At 44.9% G+C, this 23,166-nt stretch overlaps 2 protein-coding genes across 2 annotated transcripts; both read right to left on the minus strand.

The window, feature by feature from the left end:
* Positions 1–2,483: 2,483 nt before the first annotated feature.
* Positions 2,484–5,380, minus strand: LOC127317898 (UDP-galactose/UDP-glucose transporter 7). Its single transcript, XM_051348502.2, has 7 exons — positions 5,114–5,380; positions 4,345–4,450; positions 4,017–4,262; positions 3,757–3,867; positions 3,520–3,678; positions 3,129–3,272; positions 2,484–2,920 (listed from the first exon to the last, which is right to left on the minus strand). The coding sequence occupies exons 1-7, from the start codon at positions 5,149–5,151 to the stop codon at positions 2,753–2,755; spliced, it is 972 nt and encodes a 323-aa protein (XP_051204462.1). The 5' UTR covers positions 5,152–5,380; the 3' UTR covers positions 2,484–2,752.
* Positions 5,381–6,451: 1,071 nt separating this feature from the next.
* Positions 6,452–8,528, minus strand: LOC127313492 (mannose/glucose-specific lectin-like). The gene is made up of 4 exons (XM_051343987.2): positions 8,180–8,528; positions 7,737–7,944; positions 7,413–7,610; positions 6,452–7,230 (listed from the first exon to the last, which is right to left on the minus strand). Exons 1-4 carry the CDS (start codon positions 8,485–8,487, stop codon positions 6,982–6,984), a joined length of 963 nt encoding a protein of 320 aa, XP_051199947.1. The 5' UTR covers positions 8,488–8,528; the 3' UTR covers positions 6,452–6,981.
* Between the last annotated feature and the right edge of the window lie 14,638 nt (positions 8,529–23,166).

Here is a 23,166-nt window from a genome sequence, read left to right on the forward strand (position 1 = left end):
ACACGTTGTTGGATCTGCCGCTCTGAACCTCACCGGCCAGGTCAGTTGAGCAACAAGATAGTAGAACATGGGTGATCTTCCGCTAGATCTGGCCGAATCGTGCAGCGAGAAAGAACTCCCGCTGCCGGTCAACGCGCCGCCGTGAAAGACCTCCACCACCACGCATGTTCCACATGTGCTGCCCTGTTGACGGCCCTCCTTGCGCGTAGGAGGCCACCGGAGTTCGCGAGCCCTCACCCCCATCTTTGACAGGCTAGGCATACTATTTACTACCTCGAGTCGTATTTAGTCGACGCGGCACTTAGCTTGTTATAAGCTAGCAATTCCTTAGCTCCCCGTTGATGTTTTCAGATCGGAGGGAGTATCATATTAAGCACATATCCCGGGTGATCGATATTCAACAGCTGTATATGTGATCGTGTCGACCATTGGAAGGATACACTTTAACAATTAACATGATTATATAATGTATTTCAACGGTCCCAACATTTGACTTCAGATGTATCCATACACGTTAGCATCCACAACAACCATTCCATATTTTCTAACGGCCCCGTTCTGCGTGTGCAGCCTAAAATATTGCATATGAATCACTACTTCGTTCCATAAATGCGCCTGTGCACCCGCAGTCCTGCCTCAGACAAGTCTTACGCACAAGGACCAAGTTAAACAGGTGTTCAGGTATGCCTGATTTTTCTGCTCGAGTTTATATGTAGTAATGCAGAGTGAGATACTAGTATTTGTTATTCTTTTCTCGTAGTAACTTGGTCGTTCAAGTATATTCTTGATCTTGTAAGCATATGCAGTTCAAGTTAATCCTTCATGTGTTCTTTCTTACAGTTCTAATCATATAGCCAAGTTTACACATCGACAAAAACATATGTACTTGGCAATCTAGCTAGGTGTTATTTTCTTCAGCGCTTGTTCGGTTTTAGCTAATACGAGTGAGATTGAGGTGGTTTAAATCCCCAACATGCCAAAATACCCCTTAACCCACTCGCCTATGGGATTAACCGAACAAGACCTCAGTGTGGAGTGCCCGGTTTATTCTTCTTTTACTTAACTGTGGAGTGGATTTTCTGCTCGAGTCTCTATAGCAATGCAAAGTGAGATGCTAGTATTTTTTTTATTTTTTCTTGTAGTAACTTGGTCGTTGAAGTATATTCTTGATCTTGTAAGCATATGCTGTTCAATTTAATCCTTAATGTGTTCTTTCTTACAGTGCTAACCGAATATCCAAGTTTAAACATCGCTAGCAACATCATCAGCAGCAATATGTACTTGACAACTGGAGACATCATGTGGTTCACTGTATCGTTCTTATCGTACTCTATGGTGGTGAACAAGATTGCGGGAGGAAGAATTAGCTTGGATTCAATGCGAAGAAAACCACTTCCATCTCCCATAAATGCCATTTCTCTAATAAGACTAGTTCCAACAGCTTTTATCAAGACTCTACAAGCTATCACATGTGATCTATGTACGAAGTTTGGCTTGTACAAATCGTCTCAGAAAATCTTTGGCAGGCGCTTTGCTGAACCATCCGTGGGCATGTGACTTGTAAATACAAATATATCTACGAATCTAGACAAATTACGACACTTATTTCCAAATGGAGGAAGAACTACTATTTTATTTGTTGACAGCCACTAGCCCACTACACACTAGTAAGCATGCCATCACAAGTCATGCAGATAATCATGCGCGAGCGATGTGGTGTACACTGCAATGTAATTGTGTTGTATATTGCGGACATGGTGTTTTTGCACCCAGGAGCACATGCTCCTAGTTTGTGAAATGAATTTTAAACGTATTATAAAATGTCAAAAATCCGACAAAAGATGTTGTGCATACATCTTCATGTTCTATTTGTTCACAAATTTCACGAAGAGCTGATACTTTTTGTGACATTTGTAAAAAAGACAAAATTTGGTGCTAAAAATAAGCCCTGCACAAGATATTTCCTAGTCTTTTTTACACATCAAACAAAAAAATGTTGGTTTTCCACAAAATTTAACATATATGATAAACAATTTTGTTCGGATTTTTTCTGATATTTTAAAATGTTTTTTCGGTGGCAGGAGCATATGCACCCAAGATCAAAAGTGCATTTCCGACAAGAGCTCTACCTTATAAATTTGTCTCCACTCTCCAGTCTCCACCACCTTGACTAGTGCATTTGGGACTTAACTTTTGACATGCCGTTAGAATGTACATAATTTAGAATGGGCCACATACACATATGGGCCTGCCACATGGGCCAACATTCTGACAGTATGCAGGTACACTTCTAAGCATGTGGAGACATAAAAATCAGAAAAGATGAGCACAAAATCCTCTGCAATCAGTGCAAGTAAATGGTGTATCTTATGCTAGGATGATTGGAATGTGGACAACATCATTTCCCTCCTCCAATATTTGCATCCTTCCTAACAAGCAAACAATGAAAAATGCAGGTTTGTTTCTCTTCAAATACACGAATATTTCAACATAAAACACACTGATAACATTGTCCTTCTAAGAGATAGGCGACAGTTACGTGTAACACTGATTTCAACCCCCTTGGTTACTGCTGATAAACACACATTGATATTTAGTAAAAGCAAATAGATAACAACTTTGTAGCTTCCTCTATGCGACATATTGTTGCTGATGAAGGACTCAAGAAAAAAAGATTTAAACTGGTACTTAGTTGTTCTCTTCTTAAAGAATGCAGTGTAACTACACAAGCTATCGAGTATTGACCCTGGTGCTACTTGTGGGGATGCGACTCTTCATCAGGTGCAATCTTTCGTGGCATTTTCTTCTTCTGCGTGTACTTTGCATAGGAATACCAGACACCACCAAATGTGTTGATCACCAACCCAGTGACATTAAGAGCATGCACTTTGACGCCTCCCAACACAACAAAACCCAGGGTCTGAAAGGTCAATGAGACAAAAAGAAAATGGCATCAGATGTTTATGTTCTGTTCCCTCCATTCACTTTTAATTGACTCTAATTTAGTATAAAGTACTAAATCAGAGTCAATTAAAAGCGAACGGAGAGAGCAGAAGTTTAATGCTAACAAATGCCAAGAGGGTTTCTGTGACCTCGTGATGCCATGTCAAAACAGAAAGTAGACTTACAGTAGACCCAACGCCCTTGAGAACTCCTACTATTGTAGTTGTCAGGGCAGAGTTGACAATTGTGCACCAAAACATGGTGTAATTGAGAACGATACCCATCACCAGTGAAATAATTAGAATAACAGTGAATGACACAGAAGCTGTCTGCATTTCAAGAGATAACAAATAAGTATCTTGGAACCGAGCAAGCAAAGTAGAGATCATCTGATGCAGAAACATGATCAAAGCCATATTATGTTCATTAACCTTTAAGTGTCAACCCATCTGATCTAGTATCCAAGTATGAACTAATATCTTGTCATGAGCTAAAGGGGGTCCCAACAAAGAACAAATAGATTGCCACCTTATATATGCTAAGTTTGATAAACCTATAATCTATACTACTACTAACCTTTTCCGACAGCACTGAAAGAGAATGGGGAAATTCTCCTGTTGCAATGATGATGAAAAACAGAAATGGAAGTGACAATATGCTGTTATAAAACATCAACTCCATTGAGGAAAGACCATCCTCTGCGCCTGATTTCTCCACCAGAATTAAATACATTGTCTGCACAAACATTGTTTCAGTTAGAACTATACCCAATTTTCGTGCGTTTGTGTGAACGACCAGATTAGAAATGCTAACCTGGAAGAAGACTGACGTAAGAGCCATGGAGTATCCATACAAGTCAAAGGAAAAATCTCCAAGTGCTGCCACAAGGACACCTAAGGCGGTACAGATAACTGAAAGTGACACCTAAAACAAATTTGCACAGATGAGGAAGCGCCAGATAATTCTAGTACTAAGCCATTCCTTTCGAGAGGGAAAGCTCCCCAGGCATGTGTTTGGTTATCTGTGCAGGTGGGAGAATGGAACCACTGCATGAGGGAAAACAATCTTTTTACCTGTGTTGGTGGTTTCCCCTTCCCCCGTAAGAACCCAGACACCAAAACAGCAAGGGGAGTGAGCCTCTTAATTGCAATATACATAGGGATGTTAACCCCTTTCAAGCTTGCTAGAGCGAACGCGACATTTGCATTATAGAAAATTGACACCGGAAGAAGCTTCTTTGCTGTTGCCATGCTGAGATCTTTCCTTTTGGACATTCCAAGAGATTGGCCGAAATGTATAAAAAGCGCTGTAGCTAGTTGCTGTAGAAATAATGGACGAAGTGAACAACCCAACAAGGCATTGAATGTTTTCTCAGCATTCGACGGCAATGTTGAGTCATACCTGTAACGTGAGGAGGGTCATGGAGTGAACATACTGCATGATAACAGCTTTGTTCACGAAAACCATCGCCATAGATGCAACTCCATATGAAAAGGCCGAAGATAAGCTGCAAGAGCATGTACACAGGGGAAATGGTCAGCCCCACCGAATGCATTTCCCATTTAATTCTGATCCTAACTGGCAGATGTGCAGAAAATCCCAAACTTTGCCTCCAGGGAATGCGGTCTAGCTGCATCTACGGATTGCAGGCACAACGATATTCTCCATGGAACTAATTCAGGAAGATAAGGTGGCGTTGCGTTTTGGAAGTGGTACCGTGTAGGTAGCTCCAAGCATACATACATATAATGAATACTACGTACACAAGTTGGAATCTAGTGCAGTTGATTATACAATTGCCATGTACATGCATTGGTGCGGAGGTTTAACTAGAAATCTATTTCACAATGTCTAGTTTATTGTCTAATTAGCTACTAGTATACAAATACAATTGGAGAGTAGGAGGGCTCTATCCAGTAGTATTTTAGATAGTCCCAAACATGTCACCGAAACCATACATCCATTTTCTAGGTGTCAAACAGGCCGTGCCACTCAAATCTAACCCACACTCCCCCAGCAGTTCCTCTGATCCAGGGCCTTGAGGATACCAACTCCTTCCGATACAGAAGATCCCCCAATCCGCGGACAGAAGGAGGGGAGCCCAACGAAGAGCATCATAGTGACAGAGGGGAGCGGGAGCGGGAGCGGGAGCGGGAGCAGGCGAGGTCACCTGAGGATTGAGCTGGGTTCGCCGGCCTCCAACCCCATCTCTCCCTATCTCGCGCGCGTCTCCGGCAAGCCGATTCGCGCTCCTGCCGGACGCGAGCTGCACGTACCGGTGCTCTGGCGCGGTTCGGGCCCGGAGGGAGATCTGGTGCGTCTCGCGCTGGGGGATTGTGGGTGTGGGTTACGCGGGGGGCTCCATTAGCGACTTGTTTTGTCCCGCGCGCGCGTGAGGGTGAGGCCGTGAGGGGGGCGCCAGGCCTTCTCCTTTCCACGCCTCTCTCTCTCTCCTCCCCCTCTGGAGGAGGGCTGCTCCGGTGCTCCCCCCCTAAATGAAGTTGGAGGGCCATAGTTAGTTATTTTTCCATGTGTTGGATCCGCCGAAACTCATATTCAGCGCATGTATACTCATCTGTATTGATACAATATGTGTATATCGTGTAAGAAAAAAAAAGGTCACGTGAGCAAGATCTTTATAGGACTTTTATATTTCGGCACACGCACGTGACCGTAGATACGTACAAAAACGAGGTACAACACAACACGTGCCATAAGGGTCTATATAGGGTTGTACGGACGATGGACATACAATGAAATTACGATCGTGCCCCCGCTTACGAACATGTATGGGAAAATCTCCACCGTTGTTGTGTTTGACGCGCCAAAAAAATTCCAGGGGAGGAGCACCGGAGCAGAAGTGCCTCTGGAGATCGGGGATGATGCTCACGTGCTCTAGGACAAAACACCACCATGTGGGCATCACCTGACTGGCTGTGTTTCTTCAACGAAACAGTTTTGAATCTGAATGGTTAGCCAATGGAAAGAGATCCACAAGGAAAATCAGAAAAAAGAAAAAATCATTGCACATAGATAATGGAGATGAAGGTATGTGGGGTGTGAAGTTTGAAACTTGGTTGATATATTCTTGGTTGTATATTCATTCCTCCATTGAACTTGAAATAGACAAATAGTACATCAAGTAGACCAATCGTTTTCTCCTAAGGGTGACGGGAGGGGGAAGGGATCCCCACTGTAGGCCCACCAATCTTATATGACCAATTGGTGTTGCACGTAAATCGACATACGTCTTCCTACCGTCAAGAGAGAAGAGAACGGTGTCTGTATGCATAGAGCAAGTCGAAGAAGATATTGTGAGGAACTTGGCGAGCTCGACAAAAGCTTTCCACCCATGTCAGACGTAGATTATCCTCGAATGTTGATGGCCTCTACCCATAACATGAGGAGGATGAATACATGTAAATAAGCCACAACCGACTCTCATCTAAATAAAAGCAAGTATAAATATTTCATATGCTATCTCCCATATGTTTTCTTAAGAGCCATATTATAGGACAATACTAAATATCTCATGAACATAATGTGATCAAATGAACCAACGGATCGTAAGTAACTTTATTTCTTTTTTTTTGCGAAACACAGTACAATCAAAGACGCTCATACATACGCGCACACACTCACACCCTACCCCTATGAGCACCTCCAAGAGACTGCGTTGAAGAACTGATCCGACGGGTCTTGAGATTGACGAAGTCACCACAGGCGCCTCGCTGTCGACGGGAACGTCGCCTCCCACTGAAGAATATTCCGCCTTTATGAGACACCAAAGTGTCAAATCTGGGATTTGAACTCTGGTGGGCTGGGGGTGCCACTGCCCTCCTAACCATCCAACCACAGGTTGGTTCTCAAGTAACTTTATTTCTCTTACATCATGGTGGACAATTAAAAAAAAAGACGCATGAGAAAAAAGTACAGGGTAGGCGGACAACTTGTGTCCTTTTATATTATTGCTGAAAGGTAATGCTCAAAGGGAAATGCGTCGTGGGAACACCATTTGTAAGGTTAAGCTCATTTGGACTAATTTGCAGCTGGTGGGCCGACGTAAGCTCCAATGGCATCAACAACTTGTCCAGCACGTCCAAATAAGCCCAGAACGATTTTATCGTTCTCCTTGGGAATGCTAAACGGAGTACCCTGTTCTTTTCCAAAAGGTCCGTATGTGTTAACATTGGTGACAATGGTAAGTGATGTTACAACTGTGTTGTTATTGAAGTCACCAGTTGTTCCAAAAACTTTGTTCACGATCTCTGTAGGAGCAAGCAAGATCTGCAAGGGAAAAGATCACCTAGTTATTACGTCATTCAGTATATTTATACTTTATATGCAGATTTGATTTTGCCTTTCCATGTAGAAGGTACCAACTAGCAAACACATTATCCAAAACAAAACCAAAAAAAAATCTAGAATAACATTGACAACATGAATGGCTTGCTCCAAAATCCACTCACCGTGTTAGAAAACCCACCATTACCACCCCATGGACCGGCGATTTTCTTGTTACCAGCTTGGTCAATGTATGAAAATGCAATTGAATCAATGACATCGCCACTTCGAATTGTCACACTGTCTAGACGCTTAGGTTGCTCAGAGATGTCAAATGCATCCCCTCCATTCCCACCCAACAACTCAGTCTTGTCAACCGGGATCTGGACACACAGAGGTTGACCAACATGTTGGGAAGACATAATAAATAAAAATATAGCACATAGAATAACCCTACATCTATTTTCTAAATCGTGGAAAAAACACCAAAGGAAGTGTACGCATCTAACCACTGGATTTGGTTGTGGAAAGGTGAGGCATAAAGCACGGATATGAAGGTCCATGACAACATGTGACCCATTCCTCTGGATCACTTCGTATGAGGCGACACCCTGGGCACAAGCAAACTCTCCGGTTCCACCTATGATGGCCCATTCACCTTTTGACCCTGTTGGTTCGAGATACTTCCCAATAAACTGAATGCTTGAGCCGTTATACCTAATATGGAAATGAATGTAAATATCATCAAAAGTTAGTTATGTATGATAATGACAATATATAATCAAAGTCCAGTGCTATGTATGATAATGACAATATATAATCAAAGTCCAGTGCTCGAAATATGTTTTCACAACTTCACCAACACAAAGGTACAGTTTTGTCCATGAATGGTGAAGATGGGACAACACGAAAAAGTTACACACAAAATAAGTTGAGAAGTCAATGAACTCACCATGTATCGGTGAACAATATGTTGTCGCAAAAGAACCAGTCCACTTGTTTCATCCCTGCAGCAGTATGCAGGCCTTGAGCACGCCCAACAACGGCTGCGTCGAGGCTAGGACCATCACGAATGACCCAGTCATTAACAATCAACTCACCAACGCGATTGGGAAAGCCTGGATTCGCCACCATCCGCTGGTTAAGATTTGGCTCATCGTAGTTCTGGTGCACGTACAAGTGGAGAAAATGCTCCTTTTGCACGATACCTTGGCTAGGAGGACCACTTTGGTGGTAGCTAGGCATGTTCACGTTAGCCATGGCCAAAGGGTATTCCTAAAAATTGCTAGCTAGAAGGTTTGTGTTTGGTTCAGTACTGCTGGCTTGATCGTAGACTGGATGGCTATATATAGGGCTCCACGCTCATAGTTCACGTGAGAATGGCAGCTCGAATCTAACAATTCATCGCGTGACTATGAGCGCGTTTGGTAGGCTGCATGCTCCTTGGCTCGCATGGGCGAGCAATTTTCCGTTTGGATGCCTGGCCGAGTCGCGTTCTTGCATTAACCGGTTCTCAAAGCACCTCTGGGACAGGTCCTGGAGGAACGCCCGGAATGGCAGTATCTCCGGGCTAGGCCCGTTGCGGCCAGAAGGCTGCACGCGTGGAGAAGGCAGGCGGAGACGCTGCGTCCCTTCGGGAACACGCGCCATAATTAGCCTCACCGCTCCCCTCTCCTTCCTCTCACTCGCGACCGCGCTCTCACCTCCCCCAAACTATCACAACACCCGACGGTTCCCCTCCCGATGACCAATCCGCCAGACCGACGCACGGAGGAGCACCGGTACCGGAGGAGGAGACCTCGGCGACCAGAACCGCGACATCGGCCGCAATCTGCTCCGCAGTCTTCATCGGCATCTCGACTTCGCCCGCGACCTCAAGATCGTCCTCGGCCGGAACAATGGCGGTAACGACCTCTCCTTCTCACCTTCGTACTCGTTCTGGCAGAACATGACATTCTCTGGCATTTCCGATGACATGCACATTAGATCTGCTAGGGTTTCCGTTAGGATAGCGGTCGGATTGACGTTTGCAAGGTGTTCTTCCCATTTCTTGCTGTTCTTGTCGAGTTCTTGCTTTCCACGGTCTCGATTTGCTTAGATATGTTACTATAGTATCGGATTGCGGTAGATCCTTCATAGACCGGGCTTTGGATAGGTAAAACTGGCAGATTGTACTGTGCATGCATAGAGGCGAAGGTTATTTTGTGTTCGGGTTTACCATGTTGTCATTGTTGTGCGAAAGATTGAGCTGAGTCGCGCTAGTTTGTTCAGACGCAAGAAAAGTAGGGGGACTTGAAGAAGGAAGTTGTAGTGCTCAAGAATATACAAAGAACACAAGCACAAGTGATGAGGGCTAAGAAACATGAATGGGGGGCAGAAAAAAAGGCTTTGGAGGCTGAGAAGAGAAAGCTAGAGTATGACATATACGATCTGCTTCAAGTGAACTTTGCAATAAAAAAACAAGCTCAAGAGGATCAGGGCTACTTGTGACAAGTGATGAATGCGATGTAGATGTACTGTACGAGAATTTGTAGTGTGGCCTAAGTACAGTTTGTAATGTACCCAAAGTACCACTCGTAATGTACTCAATTTGAAGTGCTACTTGTGCTGTTTCTTGATTGAACTAGGCCAATGATTATAACATGAGATCATAGTATGAGGAGATGATTGATCAGAACCTATGGCATGACTTAACACAACCATGCCATTGCTTCTGTTCAAACATCTCCTACATATGTACTCATTGTATGAGGCCTCTGATACCCTGCTTTGCATGTTTCTGCTTCTTTAGTTCTGCATTGGCCAATAATTCAACTATGGCTCAACGGCAGGCATGATGTTGCCCTCAAACTTAGTCATGTGTGCCATATTACTGACACACTAGACTTAGTTTGGGGACAGTCCCTTTGCCTTCCGTGTGATCCTACATATGAGGCCTCGATTTCGTATGTCTGATGCATTGGCCAATGATTTAACAAAGGCACAATGGAAGGCTAGGTGGTGGCCTCAAACTTAGTCATATGTGCCACTGTCGTAGCACACTACACTTAATTTGTGGCCACTCCCTATGCCTGTCGTGTGAGCAAATGTATGAGGCCTTACTAATGTTATCAATGTCCGTTTTCATCTACACTACTTCTGAGCAGGCACACCTCTAATTGTGTGTGTTCTTCTGGCAGACTGAGAAGATCATGCTTAGGTCACCTGCCGAGGTTCCCGGCGAGGGACCGGCGAAGAAGTGTCGTGGAAGGCCGGCTAAGGTCGGCCACTTCCACGAGGAGCCAGGGCCGGACCACTTCCTCAAAATCATCTTCAAGCCCACCTTCGGGCGGCTATGATCCCTAAAGCTTTCGTCAAGTGGTTCGCAAAAATCCCTTCCAACATCATCGTCACCACCAACACCGGATGCAACTGGAGGATGACTACGAGGAGAGAAGGCGATGACGCATTCATCGACCAGGGATGGTCGGCCTTCGCCGTCGCCCATCAGCTCAAGGTAGGCCAGTTCGTCACCTTCAGAAAGGTGTTCTCCTTGGAGTACAGTGTGGTCATCTTCGACCACACCTGCATTGAGGTGGTGAGCAGGTGCCCGTACCATGGCGATGACACCAGGTGCGTTGTCTCCGAGCACCATGTCTGAAGCTAACCTGGTACCATGTCGTGTCTAGTTGCTGGTCGTGTCTAGTGTGTTGAACTATGATCCTGTCTGCCGTGTCCAGAACTATGACCGTGTCTGCAAAATGTTGTGTCGTGAGTTTGTGTCGTCTATGATCACTGTTAAGTTCTCTGTCGTCTATGATTGTGTTCTTACTTGTGTTGTTGATCGCTGGTAACCTCACCACTGAAGGGAAGAGGTTACCAGAACCGGATTATGGGTTGAAACCAAACAACAGGGGCGTCGTTCTGGGCTGCTACAAGGCCTGCAAACCGACCTACCAAACGACCAGAGCCCAAATCTTCACGGGGCCGAAAAATCTCCGTGCAGGTCACCAAACAAAGTCGCTTTTATGGCCCATGGCCAGTTTTAAACGCGCAGAGGACTCCTTACCGTTGCGCCAGTAATGCAGGAAATCCCCCAGGCAACCAAACGTGCCCTATATATCTGCTTTAGATATGCTTATTGAACCATGCGTAAAATAATGTCCCGTACATGCATGCGTGTAAACAAAACGGCATCTGGTTGTTTCGTCGAGATCTGCTGAATCAAGATGACCCCAATCTCCATGTACGTATACTATAGATATTAGAGTGATCTCTGACACCGACTCGCGTAGCGCATGACAAGTTACTCAATGTTATCTCTAGATTTCAAAAAAGTCTTACATTTTAAAGCGAAGGTAGAACTGCACAGTACACTCACAACCTACAATACTCACAACCTAAAATACTCCCGCCGCTTATATTTACTTTTTGTTTTGGGTTTGTTAAAGTCAAACTTTGTAAAGTTTAACCAAATATTTTTGAAATATCAACATCTATAATATAAAATATATTATATTAGAATCTTGGTAAAGTATATTTTAAAATTATGCTATTTGATATTATAAATTTTGATGTTTTCTTTAGCCGGTCAAATTTTACAAATTTTGACTTCGATTATACTCGGAACATGAGGTAATTGTTGAGATTTTACAAATTTTACTTTAACTAAACCCAAAATACGAGATAATTATGAGTGAAGGGAGTACTCTACTTTTTTCTTTTCTCTCCAAATGGAGGAGAGACTCCGAGCCTTTGCATCGAAAAGATGCATACGACCTTCTTTATTAATTTAATTTATTTAAAAAGGACGGACAAAGAGCATACATCAAAACTATGAAGCCTCCGCACAATATCTACATACCCGACAATGAATGAAGATTATTTCAATAAGGCCTTGTGCCCGGTAAACAATGAAATACCTTATCCGCTAGGAACCGGGAACATTGCATACCCCAAGAAGACCTCTAGGTGAAACAAGAGTGATCGTCCAGGTTTAGTGGACTCTTGGCGAGCACCTCATGTATAGGCTACGAAAGTCGTCACCACCCTCGAATTGCTGGGTAACGCGCATATAAAAAATTCCTACGCCTAAAACCAAGATCATATCCGATAGGGGGAGGGTGTAATGGTTCATACCCTCCTAAATCGAACTAGTGGAAGTTGTCGATGACAAGGGTGAAGACCGAGTCGATCCCCGCAACTAGACTCGCCTAGCCACGAGGAGATTTATTATCCCTCGAGCCGCTCCCACGAACAAATGTGTCACACTTGCAACACATGCTTGATATCCACACGTACGTGAAGTGTGATCAACACACAAACGAAGCGGGAACATGTAGATGAAGATTAGGCATTGCTTCCGCGAGTGCCACCTAGATTGGATTTAGACGGCAGATAGAGATCCGGCAGCGCTTCTCCGTCCAAGAGAGAGAGAGAGAGAGAGAGAGAGAGAGAGAGAGAGAGAAAGAGAGATACCCTGGTCATACCGTACCTAGGTTTTAGTTCGAAATCATGAAGATAACGATGACACTCGGGCGACGACAACGATGGGTCGAGCGGCGGCGTGGCCAGGGCGCACGGCGACGGCTAGAGTTTTGGGTGTCAGGATGGTGCAACCAAGGGAGGGGGAGGGGCTGAAACTTTTGGTTTCTTTGGGGTGTACTTGGTCCCTTTAAATAGGTGGCCAAACCCCATGGGTCGTCCAACAACCTACTCCCAAGTTTGAGTGAGTTTCAGTAGGTTTTCATCGACCGGAACAACGTACTAGAATTAGGATAATTTTGTCAAATCCGAATTTGCCTTTGGGAAAACTTCTTCCTCTAAAGGAAACATGGGTTCACCTATTATGTCCTGACTTTCTAAGATTGCTCGAGTCGTCCTGGAACCTTCCATAACCTTCCGAATCCATCCGGTCCTTCCAAAACATTCCATATATGCTCGTAACCATTCCAAACATTCGAACACTTAGGGGACCATTACATACACTTTTGGGATAACCTGGGACCTCTCAGAATCATTTTAAGACCATTCAGGATACTCTCGAAACCTACCCATATTATCTTTATATATAACTCACATTCTTAAATGTCGCTAAACATTTAAATGTGTGACCATATGGGTTCAGATATATGTGGACATGTCCGGAACACCTTGCGCGATAATGATTGATGTCGAGCACTTGATAACCGCATCAATCCCCACACATAACACGAAGATCTTTATCGTGTGAACCTTCCGTATTACTTTATATACATGTCGATTGCTTCTCGATACTTTAGATATCCCAAGGTGAAACTGAAGGTTATCTTTGTTACCCGAAATGTACTCCTTTACTCATCCCGCACCATCGATGTTCATGTGATATAACAACTTAGTCGCGTATCTAGCTAGACTATAACCATCGATGCATGAGTGGGCGGCTAGAGTGTATATCGCCATCGCTGGAGTAGCAATTCCTGTGATCACAAAGAATGACACAATGTCATATTATTCGGTATGCACAAAAATCATCTTTATTGTCACTCAGTTACGATGTGACATTTGAAAATCACACGACATCCATAAGATATCCTAGATTCCTAGTTTAGAATACCATCATAGTCAAACGATCTTTATTAACGGTAATACTTAGTATTTGGGAAACTATCGATAACTATATTGACGATGTGTTTCACGGTATATCATTGGGGTATATCCATTATCATTGTTCCACCAACAACATTACCCTTAAGTGATATCGGCAACCTTGTAACAACTTTTACTTATTTCCCTATAGTTAGGAAAACAAGACTATCAGTATCACATGTGCCAGTCATAGACGTGTGACTAGGGATACCTTTTAGAATTCCAGGTGTTATCTTCGGTGGTGGTTTGTTGGGCTGCTGTTGCGTAGATTTGAATACCGTGATAGGGTTTTTTTTTTCTTTTCTTCTTTTTATCTTTCAGGCTAGGTGCATCCTAGATGTCTTGATTTATAACATTATGTTGGTGCATATGATGGGTGTAATTGGTATCTTCGCAATGTTAATATATTCCTTTTGTCAAAAAAGAGGTATCTTATTTGGCGTATATTATTTCACACGTGTAATTAGGTTTCCTCCAATACCACAATATTTGAAGCTAATAAGATTATATCATAAAATAAGAACTAAATTATGAATCCGAAAATATAGAATAATACAATTCAGTATTGCCTTTAGAGCATATTTCCTTCATGAACCGTCCAACAATCTTCATGGCTAAGATTCAAATAAACTTCGCAATCCTGCCAATGACGTTAGACGGCACATCCTCCCTACGCATGCATCTTAGCATGCCTCCTCCACCGAGACTCCCCGACGCCACGCCTCTGAGTCCACCATGATCGACATGGTCACCTCAGAGCCCCTCCAGCCAGCATCTACTCAAAAAAAAAAAAAAATGCCCCAGAGGAGAAGATGGTGCCTTGTGTCGCCATCGCCCAATCCAGCAGGCCTAGATCTGTGGACACATTTACGAGTTTGCACGTAAGATGCTGTTGCATTAATTTCACTCGATCTTAGCTTCTGTCGGTGATAGGTCTGTAACTGCAATATTGTACTACATGGATCTCTAGATCACATTTTCTTTTACGGTTAACCATGTGTGCATGATTTGGCGTTATGTATACATGAAGCATCATAGTTTCTTTCACTGTGTGACTGTCTCACATGCAGATGTTGTTAACGAAAAAATATGCTATCAGTGCGTGGAAACTAATTAAAATCTTATGCATTCTCATCTCGAGGCGCTTATGCTAAGATTCATACAGTATCGACGATCAACTTGCCGCGTGAGATCTGGGTTAAACTTGAGCATTAACTCCTAACCTCGTGAGCTGTGTCGGCACGGCGCACGCCCGTAGAGTTATCGGTTTAAATTATTTAGATAGAATTCATGTAATAATATTGCTGTTTTTCTAAGCTATTTATTATTGACACATAGTTTTTTTTTACATATAGATTTATTGTGGTACCTTAAGTTGGGATACATGGGATATTACATCAATCCGGCCTCGCTACTTTCCATGTAGGGATAGTCCTTTATAGCCCATGCTTAGTGGTGAGATTTGGAGGTGGTGTTTTGCCGCGATGGTTTGGTTGTCTGGCGGAGCTTGCGATGGCGAATTGGACTAGTGGCTAGGCTACTCGCACGGGCTATATGGCGTCGGCGGCTTGCGAGGGTGATTTAAGGGTTGGGATGTTCTGCCTGGTAGCCATGATCTGTAAATGTGGTTTGTGGAGTGCGTGCAATAGATGGGACCTACGAAGATTGCTTACAAGCTTTTGATGTGCATGAGATGGGGAAACTTATGGATGCGGGCAAAGGAGGCGTGTGTGTGCGTGGGGGGGGGGGGGGGGGGGGGGCAACCGTGGTACCGTTGTTGCTCGTGAGGGGCATGTCGCGGCGATGACCGACCACAGGAGGCATGTGTGTGTGTGTGTGGGGGGGGGGGGGGGGGACAACCGCGGTACCGGTGTTGCTCGTGAGGGACATGTCGCGGCGATGATCGAGCGCTCTGGATATCACAATGATCCTGATTTGTTACTTCTAGATGCAACTGAATGTAAGTCTTCTGTAATTTTTCTATTTATGAAGTTTTTTTATATGCTGTGGTATGTTAGTATGTATGGCAGTGAATAAAATGAGATAGATAATTTTTAGGATAAATGTGGTAGTTTTTTGTTTGTCATTTTCTCGTATCAACCCACCCTCAGCAGTAGATCAAACAAAGCACTATACAACTTTTACAACTTTTACTAGGGAGAATTGCTTATTTACCAGTGTCCTTGGATTATGTACCTATAGTTCATTGTTCGTTTGTAAAATACCCACTAGGGGCATCGATGCAAAAACAATTAACTCTCGGCGCCTTCATTTGTAGCATGACAAGAAATGAAAATACTACTACCAACAACTAATGAAACGGAGATGATCAGGATGCACGAATCGCTTGCTGTGTCAAGTTTTCGAGTAATCCGAAACCGTCGATGGGTTAGCTGGTCGTACGCGCGCTTCTCCCACCATTGCAGCTGCTGGCAGCAGATCAACCATTGCGCCGTCCGCCGACGCCGTGGCAGCAAATGAAAATACTACTACCAACAACTAATGAAACGGAGATGATCAGGATGCACGAATCGCTTGCTGTGTCAAGTTTTCGAGTAATCCGAAACCCTCGATGGGTTAGCTGGTCGTACGCGCGCTTCTCCCACCATTGCAGCTGCTGGCAGCAGATCAACCATTGCGCCGTCCGCGGACGCCGTGGCAGCCCTTCCTGCCGGTCATCAGAGCCGTCTGCTCGTGAACATACGATGCAGTTGTTGTTATCTGAGCCGCCGTTGGTACTCCCCGATCTTGTTGTTCTTCCGCTCCTTTTGGTGTGTCCTACATGTTGGCTATAGCTACGGAGTAGGTTCTGCTGAGTTGGGAGTTGGGAATTGATTATTATTGTTTGTGCCTGAGATCTCCACAGATATTGTTTCAGTATGCCGTCGCTAGTGAAAAACAGGGCTTTCATGGAAGCTTTTGTCGCGGGCGCGTCTGGAGCCGCGACAAATGATCTGGCCACGTTGCATTGAAACCCTTTGGAGCGCTCCGGGCCTTTCGTCGCGGGCCGTACCACGACCCGCGACAAAAGGGGTCTGAGGCCTATATATACACATAGCCACCCCCACCTCCATACATTTTTTTCCTTGTTGGTGAAAGATGGAGGTTTATGGTAGCTTTTTTTTTTCATGTGCACAAGAGGTGTTTGATGAAATGTTTGTGAGGATGCCACTTGATTTTATTTGATAAGATTTCTCCACTTTGATCCTAAAAGGTTAGCTACTATTTTCTCGTATACATAGTCCATACAATATTAATTTTAGCATGGTGATTGCATCTGATACATAATTGTACTTATGATGCAGATGAGTTATCCATGGATGTACGGTAACCGATGTGCTTCCGCTTTCAGAAAGGGCGTGAAATCTTTCCTGCTTGTGGCCGAGCCTCACAAATCGAAGCAATGTTTTATGTGTTGTCCATGTCTGTAATGTAAGAATGAGAAGAATTACTCTTGCTCAATAGACATTAAGAGCCACCTGCTTCGGTTCGGATTCATGTCCAGCTATAATATTTGGACCAAGCACGGAGAAGAGGGGGTTATGATGGAAGACGGCGATGAAGAAGAAGATAACGATGACCAGTACCGATCTATGTTCTCTGAATACGATGATACAACAATGGAAGATATTGAAGAAGAAGGAGGTGAAGAACGGGCACTAGATGATCCAGTTGATGATGATCTTCGTCGGGCCATTTCTGATGCAAGGAGAGAATGTGGCACATATAAGGAGAGGTTGCAGTTCGACAGGATGTTAGGGGACCACCACAAATTGTTGTACCCAGGTTGTGAAGATGGGCAGAGAAAGATGGGTAGCGTATTGAAATTGCTGAAATGGAAGGCAGAGGCCGGTGTGACTGACTCGGGATTTGAAAAATTGTTGATAATACTAAAGAAGCAGCTTCCAAGAAAGAACGAATCGCCCGTCAATACGTATGAGCAAAGAAGCTTCTCTGCCCTCTAGGTTTAGATGTGCAGAAGATACATGCATGCATTAATGACTGTATCCTCTACCGTGGTGAGAAGTACGAGAATTTGAATAAATGGTCGATATGCGGTGCATTGCGGTATAAGATCGGAAGAGATGACCCTGGTGATGTTGAGGGCGAGCCACCTAGGAAGAGGGTTCCTGCGAAGGTGATGTGGTATGCTACCATAATACCACGGTTGAAACGTTTGTTCAGAAACAAAGCGCATGCCAAGTTGTTGCGATGGCACATGAAAGAACGTAAGAAAGACGCGATGCTGAGGCACCCCGCTGATGGTCGGCAGTGGAGAAACATCGGGAGAGAGTTCCCGGATTTTGCAGGTGAGGCAAGTAACTTATGGTTTGGTCTAAGTACAGATGGCATGAATCCTTTTGCGGAGTAGAGCTGCAGTCACAGCACCTGGCCCGTGACTCTATGTATCTACAATCTTCCTCCTTGGTTGTGCATGAAGCGGAAGTTCATTATGATGCCAGCGCTTATCCAAGACCCAAAGTAACCCGGCAACGACATTGATGTGTACCTAAGGCCATTAGTTGATGAATTTTTGGAGTTATGGGCCGAACCAGGTGTACGTGTGTGGGATGAGCACACCGAACAAGAATTTGACCTACGAGCGTTGCTATTCATAACCATCAATGATTGGCCTGCTCTAGTAACATTTCAGGACAGACGAACAAGGGATATAATGCATGCACACGCTATTTAGATGAGACTGAAAGTAAATATTTGGGAAAAAGTAGGAAAAATGTGTATCCGTACAATCGCCGTTTTCTTCCGCGCAGGCATGCCTTAAGGAAAAAAGGCAAGCATTTCAATGGCGAGGCCTAACATCGTCTGAAGCCTGTCCCCCGTAGTGGTGCTGATGTATTTGACATGGTCAAGGATTTAAATGTTATCTTTGGAAAGGGTCCAGGCAGTCGACCTATCCCGAAAGACGCAGACGGACACGCGCCCATGTGGAAGAAGAAATCTATTTTTTGGGAGCTAGAATATTGGAAAGTCCTGGAAGTCCGCTCTGCAATCGACGTGATGCACCTGACCAAGAATCTTTGTGTGAATATTCTAGATTTTCTGGGCGTGTATGGGAAGACAAAAGATACAACAGAAGTACGGGAGGACCAGGAACGTCATAAAGGACGAGACGACAATCATCTAGGGAGGTTTGAAGGGCCTGCCAGCTACGCTCTTACCAAACAAAAGAAGGAATTATTTTTTGAAGCCCTATTCGGTATCAAGGTTCCATATGGTTTCTCGTCGAATATAAAGAGAATAGTAAATATGAAGGAGAAATTTTTTTCAGAACCTAAAGTCTCATGACTGCCACGTGCTTATGACACAATTGCTTCCGGTTGCATAGAGGGGACTTCTACCAGAAAATATTCGACTAGCCATTGTGAAGATATGTGCATTCCTCGACGCAATTTCTCAGAAGGTAATGGATCCAGAAACTTTGCCAGGGTTACAGGTTGATGTGGTCGAATGTCTTGTCAGCTTCGAGTTGTTGCTCCCACCATCCTTCACCTCCTCGTTCACCTAGTCACTACTAGGAAAAAGCTATTCAGTGGCGCACCACTATCCCCCATCAGTGGCGCACTGCTGGTGCGCCACTACTATCACGCCACTGCTAAGTTTTAGTAGTGGCGCACTACTGGTGCGCCACAAATACCCTAAGTAACAGTGGCGCACTGCGCCGTGCGCCATTGATAGGTACACTGGTGCGCCACTACTACTCCAAAGGGGTGCGCCACTGTTGTTCAGCAGCAGTGCGCCACTACTGTCTGCTGTCGGTGCGCCATCGCTGCCTCCTTGGGTGCGCCATCGTTACGGCGAGCTGGTGCGCCATTGCTGCTTGTTTAGGTGCGCCATCGTGGCATCTCGTACGTGCGCCACTGCTGGCAGCTTTGGTGCGCCACTGGTAGTTTCGAAGGTGATCAGAGGGTTGTGCGCCACTGGGTCCAGGCTGGTGCGCCACTGTTACTTGGTGGTCGTGCGCCACTCATGATCCAGTAGTGCGCCACTACTAGTAGTTCGTTTTCATTTTTTGTATTTCTGGCATATATTTGTACAGGTTGTATAGCACAGTATAACAGCACAGATACAGAATATATAACACATATATACAACAAAGACAAAGATACCAATACATAGTCCTTCACATTAGCCTCCATGATTCACAAGATTTCAAATATTAGACAAGTGTTACGGTGTTACAAGTCAAATGAGCTAGTGGTTACACAAGGTCGATCATCTAAACTAGCATCACATAGAAGAGAGCTAGAGTCACTACTAGCACCGTCCCGATGAAAGTGGTCTTCATCCGGTTCCTCCTCCGCTCCGTCCTCTCTCCCGCCAGATAGCGCGCGTATCTGTCTTCGGCCTCCGCTCTAGTGGTGTACCCTTTGTAGCTGTTACCGCTAAAACGGTGAACCTGTCTCCGACACTCCTCCCAGTCGTTGTAGACTCCGGGAACCTTGCCCTTGTACACGACGTACCACGTCATATCTGCGTACATATGCACAAGCCAAAGAAACATTAGTGCACGCTCATAGATGTTTGCAACGAATAAGAGCAAACTCAGAAACGATCCAAGTAGTATGAACTAAAAGGCATGCCTCATACATTGTTGGTCGGAACAAATATGAACATCCCGGGATGGCGTCAGTGAGGCCAGGTAGGATGCACAAGAGATTGATATTTGTGCCATCACACCAGGCTCACTGGCGTCACCCCGGAGTGTACAGTTGACCAAACATTCTAATCATTGGCACTAAAATGGAAGAAAGGCCAATGCAATTAAGAAGTGCCAACTCAAATAAGAGACAAGTAGCTATTATGAACTAAATGGAACGACTCATATTTTGTTGGTCGGAACAAATATTAACATTTAGAGAAGGGGTAAGCGAAACCAAGTAGGATGCACAAGAGATTGATATTTGTGTCATCGCACCAGGTTCACTGGCCCCTCCTCCAAGTGTACAAGTGACCAAACATTCTAATCATCGGCATTTTAAAATACGAAAGCAAATGGAAGAATGACAAGGGCCTCATACTTTGTCGATCGAAACAAATATGAACATCCCGGGATGGCGTTAGTGAGGCCAAGTAGGATGCACAAGAGATTGATATTTGTGCCATCACACCAGGCTCACTAGTGACACCCCGGAGTGTACAGTTGACCGAACATTCTAATCATCGGCATTTTAAAATACGAAAGCAAATGGAAGAATGACAAGGGCCTCATACTTTGTCGGTCAAAACAAATATTAACATTCCGTGATGGCGTCAGCGAGGCCAGGTAGGATGCACAAGACATGGATATTTGTGCCATCACACCAGGCTCGCTTACGTCACCACGGAGTGTACAAGTGACCAACCATTCTAATCATCGGCCAAATGCAATTAAGAAGTGCCAACTCAAACAAGAGATAAGTAGCTACTATGAACTAAATGGAATGCCTCATACATTGTTGGTCAAAACAAATTTTAACATTCAGGGATGGAGTGAGCGAGGCCAGGTAGGATGCACAAGACATGGATATTTGTGCCATCACACCAGGCTCGCTCGCTCCACCCCCGAGTGTACAAGTGACCAACCATTCTAATCATCGGCATATGCAAACAAAATTAACGACCAAATCAAGTGCGGAAAACGACAGAGCCATATATATAAGTTCACAAACATAGCCGAACTAGTAATTAATAGCAAGTAAAGTGCTGGATAAAGTTTATTACAACAGAAGCTCGTCTTTAGTTCACAACTACATAACTAGGCTCGCACATCAAGACTTTCTCGGAGCGTGGATAAAACCGCCGCCTTTCTTCAAGCACATCCATGAGCGGTAGTCGTCACCCTGCATTTGGAGCTTTGTGTCTATGTCATCGTTTGACGGTGATAGCCGGCGAAGAACTCCAGCGCTTCTAACGACATCTTGATGGATGATTTCACAAAACTCTACTTGGATGCGGAAGAAGTCTTGCTTGATGCCGTCGTCAGGGACCCGCGCCAATTTGTTGGCCCAGTCTCTGAGATGCTCAGGTAGCGTAAGCTGCTGCTGGTCCCGTAAACTTATCCATGTGATAGAGGGCGTAGTAGGCATCCTTGTTACTAGAAGGCGGCTTCTTGACGCAGGGAAACTTTGTTTGGTGCTTGAACACATGCTTCCCGTACCTAACATTTGGCCTCTGCATGTTGCCTTTCGCTTTGACGTAGCCATTGAGAGCATCATCAAGTACGGCCTTGACATTCGTGTAGTCTGTGGTTGACTTACCGTCCGCATCGAGGTATGTGGCCACGGAATGCTTCGGGGTTATGGAGATGAGTGTGCAGGTTTTGTCTCTGCATAGAACACATAATGTTTAAGAACATGACGATTGAAATCTAAAAAAATCACGAGTTAAGACCGGTACGGTGAGGGGGTGACTTACTCGGGAAATACAGGCAGGAGGATGTTACACTTCTTCTGGTTCGCTAGAAAGAAGTCTTTGAGGTATCCACTCGCGACTGCCCGGTCTCCGGCGGTGGCCAAGTGGACGGCACGCATGTAGAAGGGGTCGGCTATCGCGATGTCCGGGATGTTGTTTCTAATGATCCGCATCGCCTTGCTGAGTGAGTATAGGCGAATGAAGGTGTAGTGCAGCGGATAACTGTTCAGCATGGCGAAGATGTCATCATACCGCAGGAAGATATTCTCCGCGAAGCCACTATCGACAAAGCCATGGCCCGAGGGCACCTTGGCAACATACACTGGGTATCCATGATCTTTCTCCCTGAGACGCCGCTCCTCCATAAACATAACACCGTCAACCAGAGATCGCGTAGGACCGGGTGCAGCATCGTACAATCTTTGAATTAGCATCCGCTCACCCGACACATGCACCCTCGCCTCTATATTCTTGGGCACTGGTGGCCCGTCCTGAGCACAGATAGGTGCCGGCTGGCTGGCAGACTTGTCATCCTTCTTCTTTCTTTTCCGTCCCTTCGGCTTCATTTTTACTGGGACTGCATTCTCCTCTTCGCAAGCCTTCTTCAGTGTGTTAGGAGTGATAACACTTCTCACCTCGGCTATCGGCTGAGTCTCGGTGAAATCGGCAGCTGGAGGCGTCTCCTGAGAACAGAATAGGCGCCGCTTGTTGCAATAGGTTTTCCCCTCGGCGGCAGCTTGAGAGGGTTGGCTACTGAGATCGTAGTCCATCACCCCAAAATCGAAGTTGCAGTCCAGGTTGGCGAACGTACTGTCCTCGTCCGGACCATCGTTCGGATCTTGTGCCATCTGCATGTCCACATCAGCTGATGGCGGCACCGTTGGGGTGGTCTTGCCATGGCTTGGCACCGGCACGGCTGGG

The sequence above is a fragment of the Lolium perenne genome, chromosome 7 (assembly GCF_019359855.2).
Source record: "Lolium perenne isolate Kyuss_39 chromosome 7, Kyuss_2.0, whole genome shotgun sequence".
Lineage (NCBI taxonomy): Eukaryota > Viridiplantae > Streptophyta > Magnoliopsida > Poales > Poaceae > Lolium > Lolium perenne.

Excerpts from the sequence above, each read along its gene's own strand:
- LOC127317898 (XM_051348502.2), bottom strand. The coding sequence starts at position 5,151 with ATGGGGTTGGAGGCCGGCGAACCCAGCTCAATCCTCAG. Across the intron at positions 4,451-5,113 it reads GAACCCAGCTCAATCCTCAG|CTTATCTTCGGCCTTTTCAT; the intron begins GTGACCTCGCCT and ends ATGCTCTTGCAG. Across the intron at positions 3,679-3,756 it reads TTACGTCAGTCTTCTTCCAG|ACAATGTATTTAATTCTGGT; the intron begins GTTAGCATTTCT and ends ATGTTTGTGCAG.
- LOC127313492 (XM_051343987.2), bottom strand. The coding sequence starts at position 8,487 with ATGGCTAACGTGAACATGCCTAGCTACCACCAAAGTGGTCCTCCTAGC. Across the intron at positions 7,945-8,179 it reads ATATTGTTCACCGATACATG|GTATAACGGCTCAAGCATTC; the intron begins GTGAGTTCATTG and ends TTTCCATATTAG. Across the intron at positions 7,611-7,736 it reads TTCCACAACCAAATCCAGTG|ATCCCGGTTGACAAGACTGA; the intron begins GTTAGATGCGTA and ends CTGTGTGTCCAG.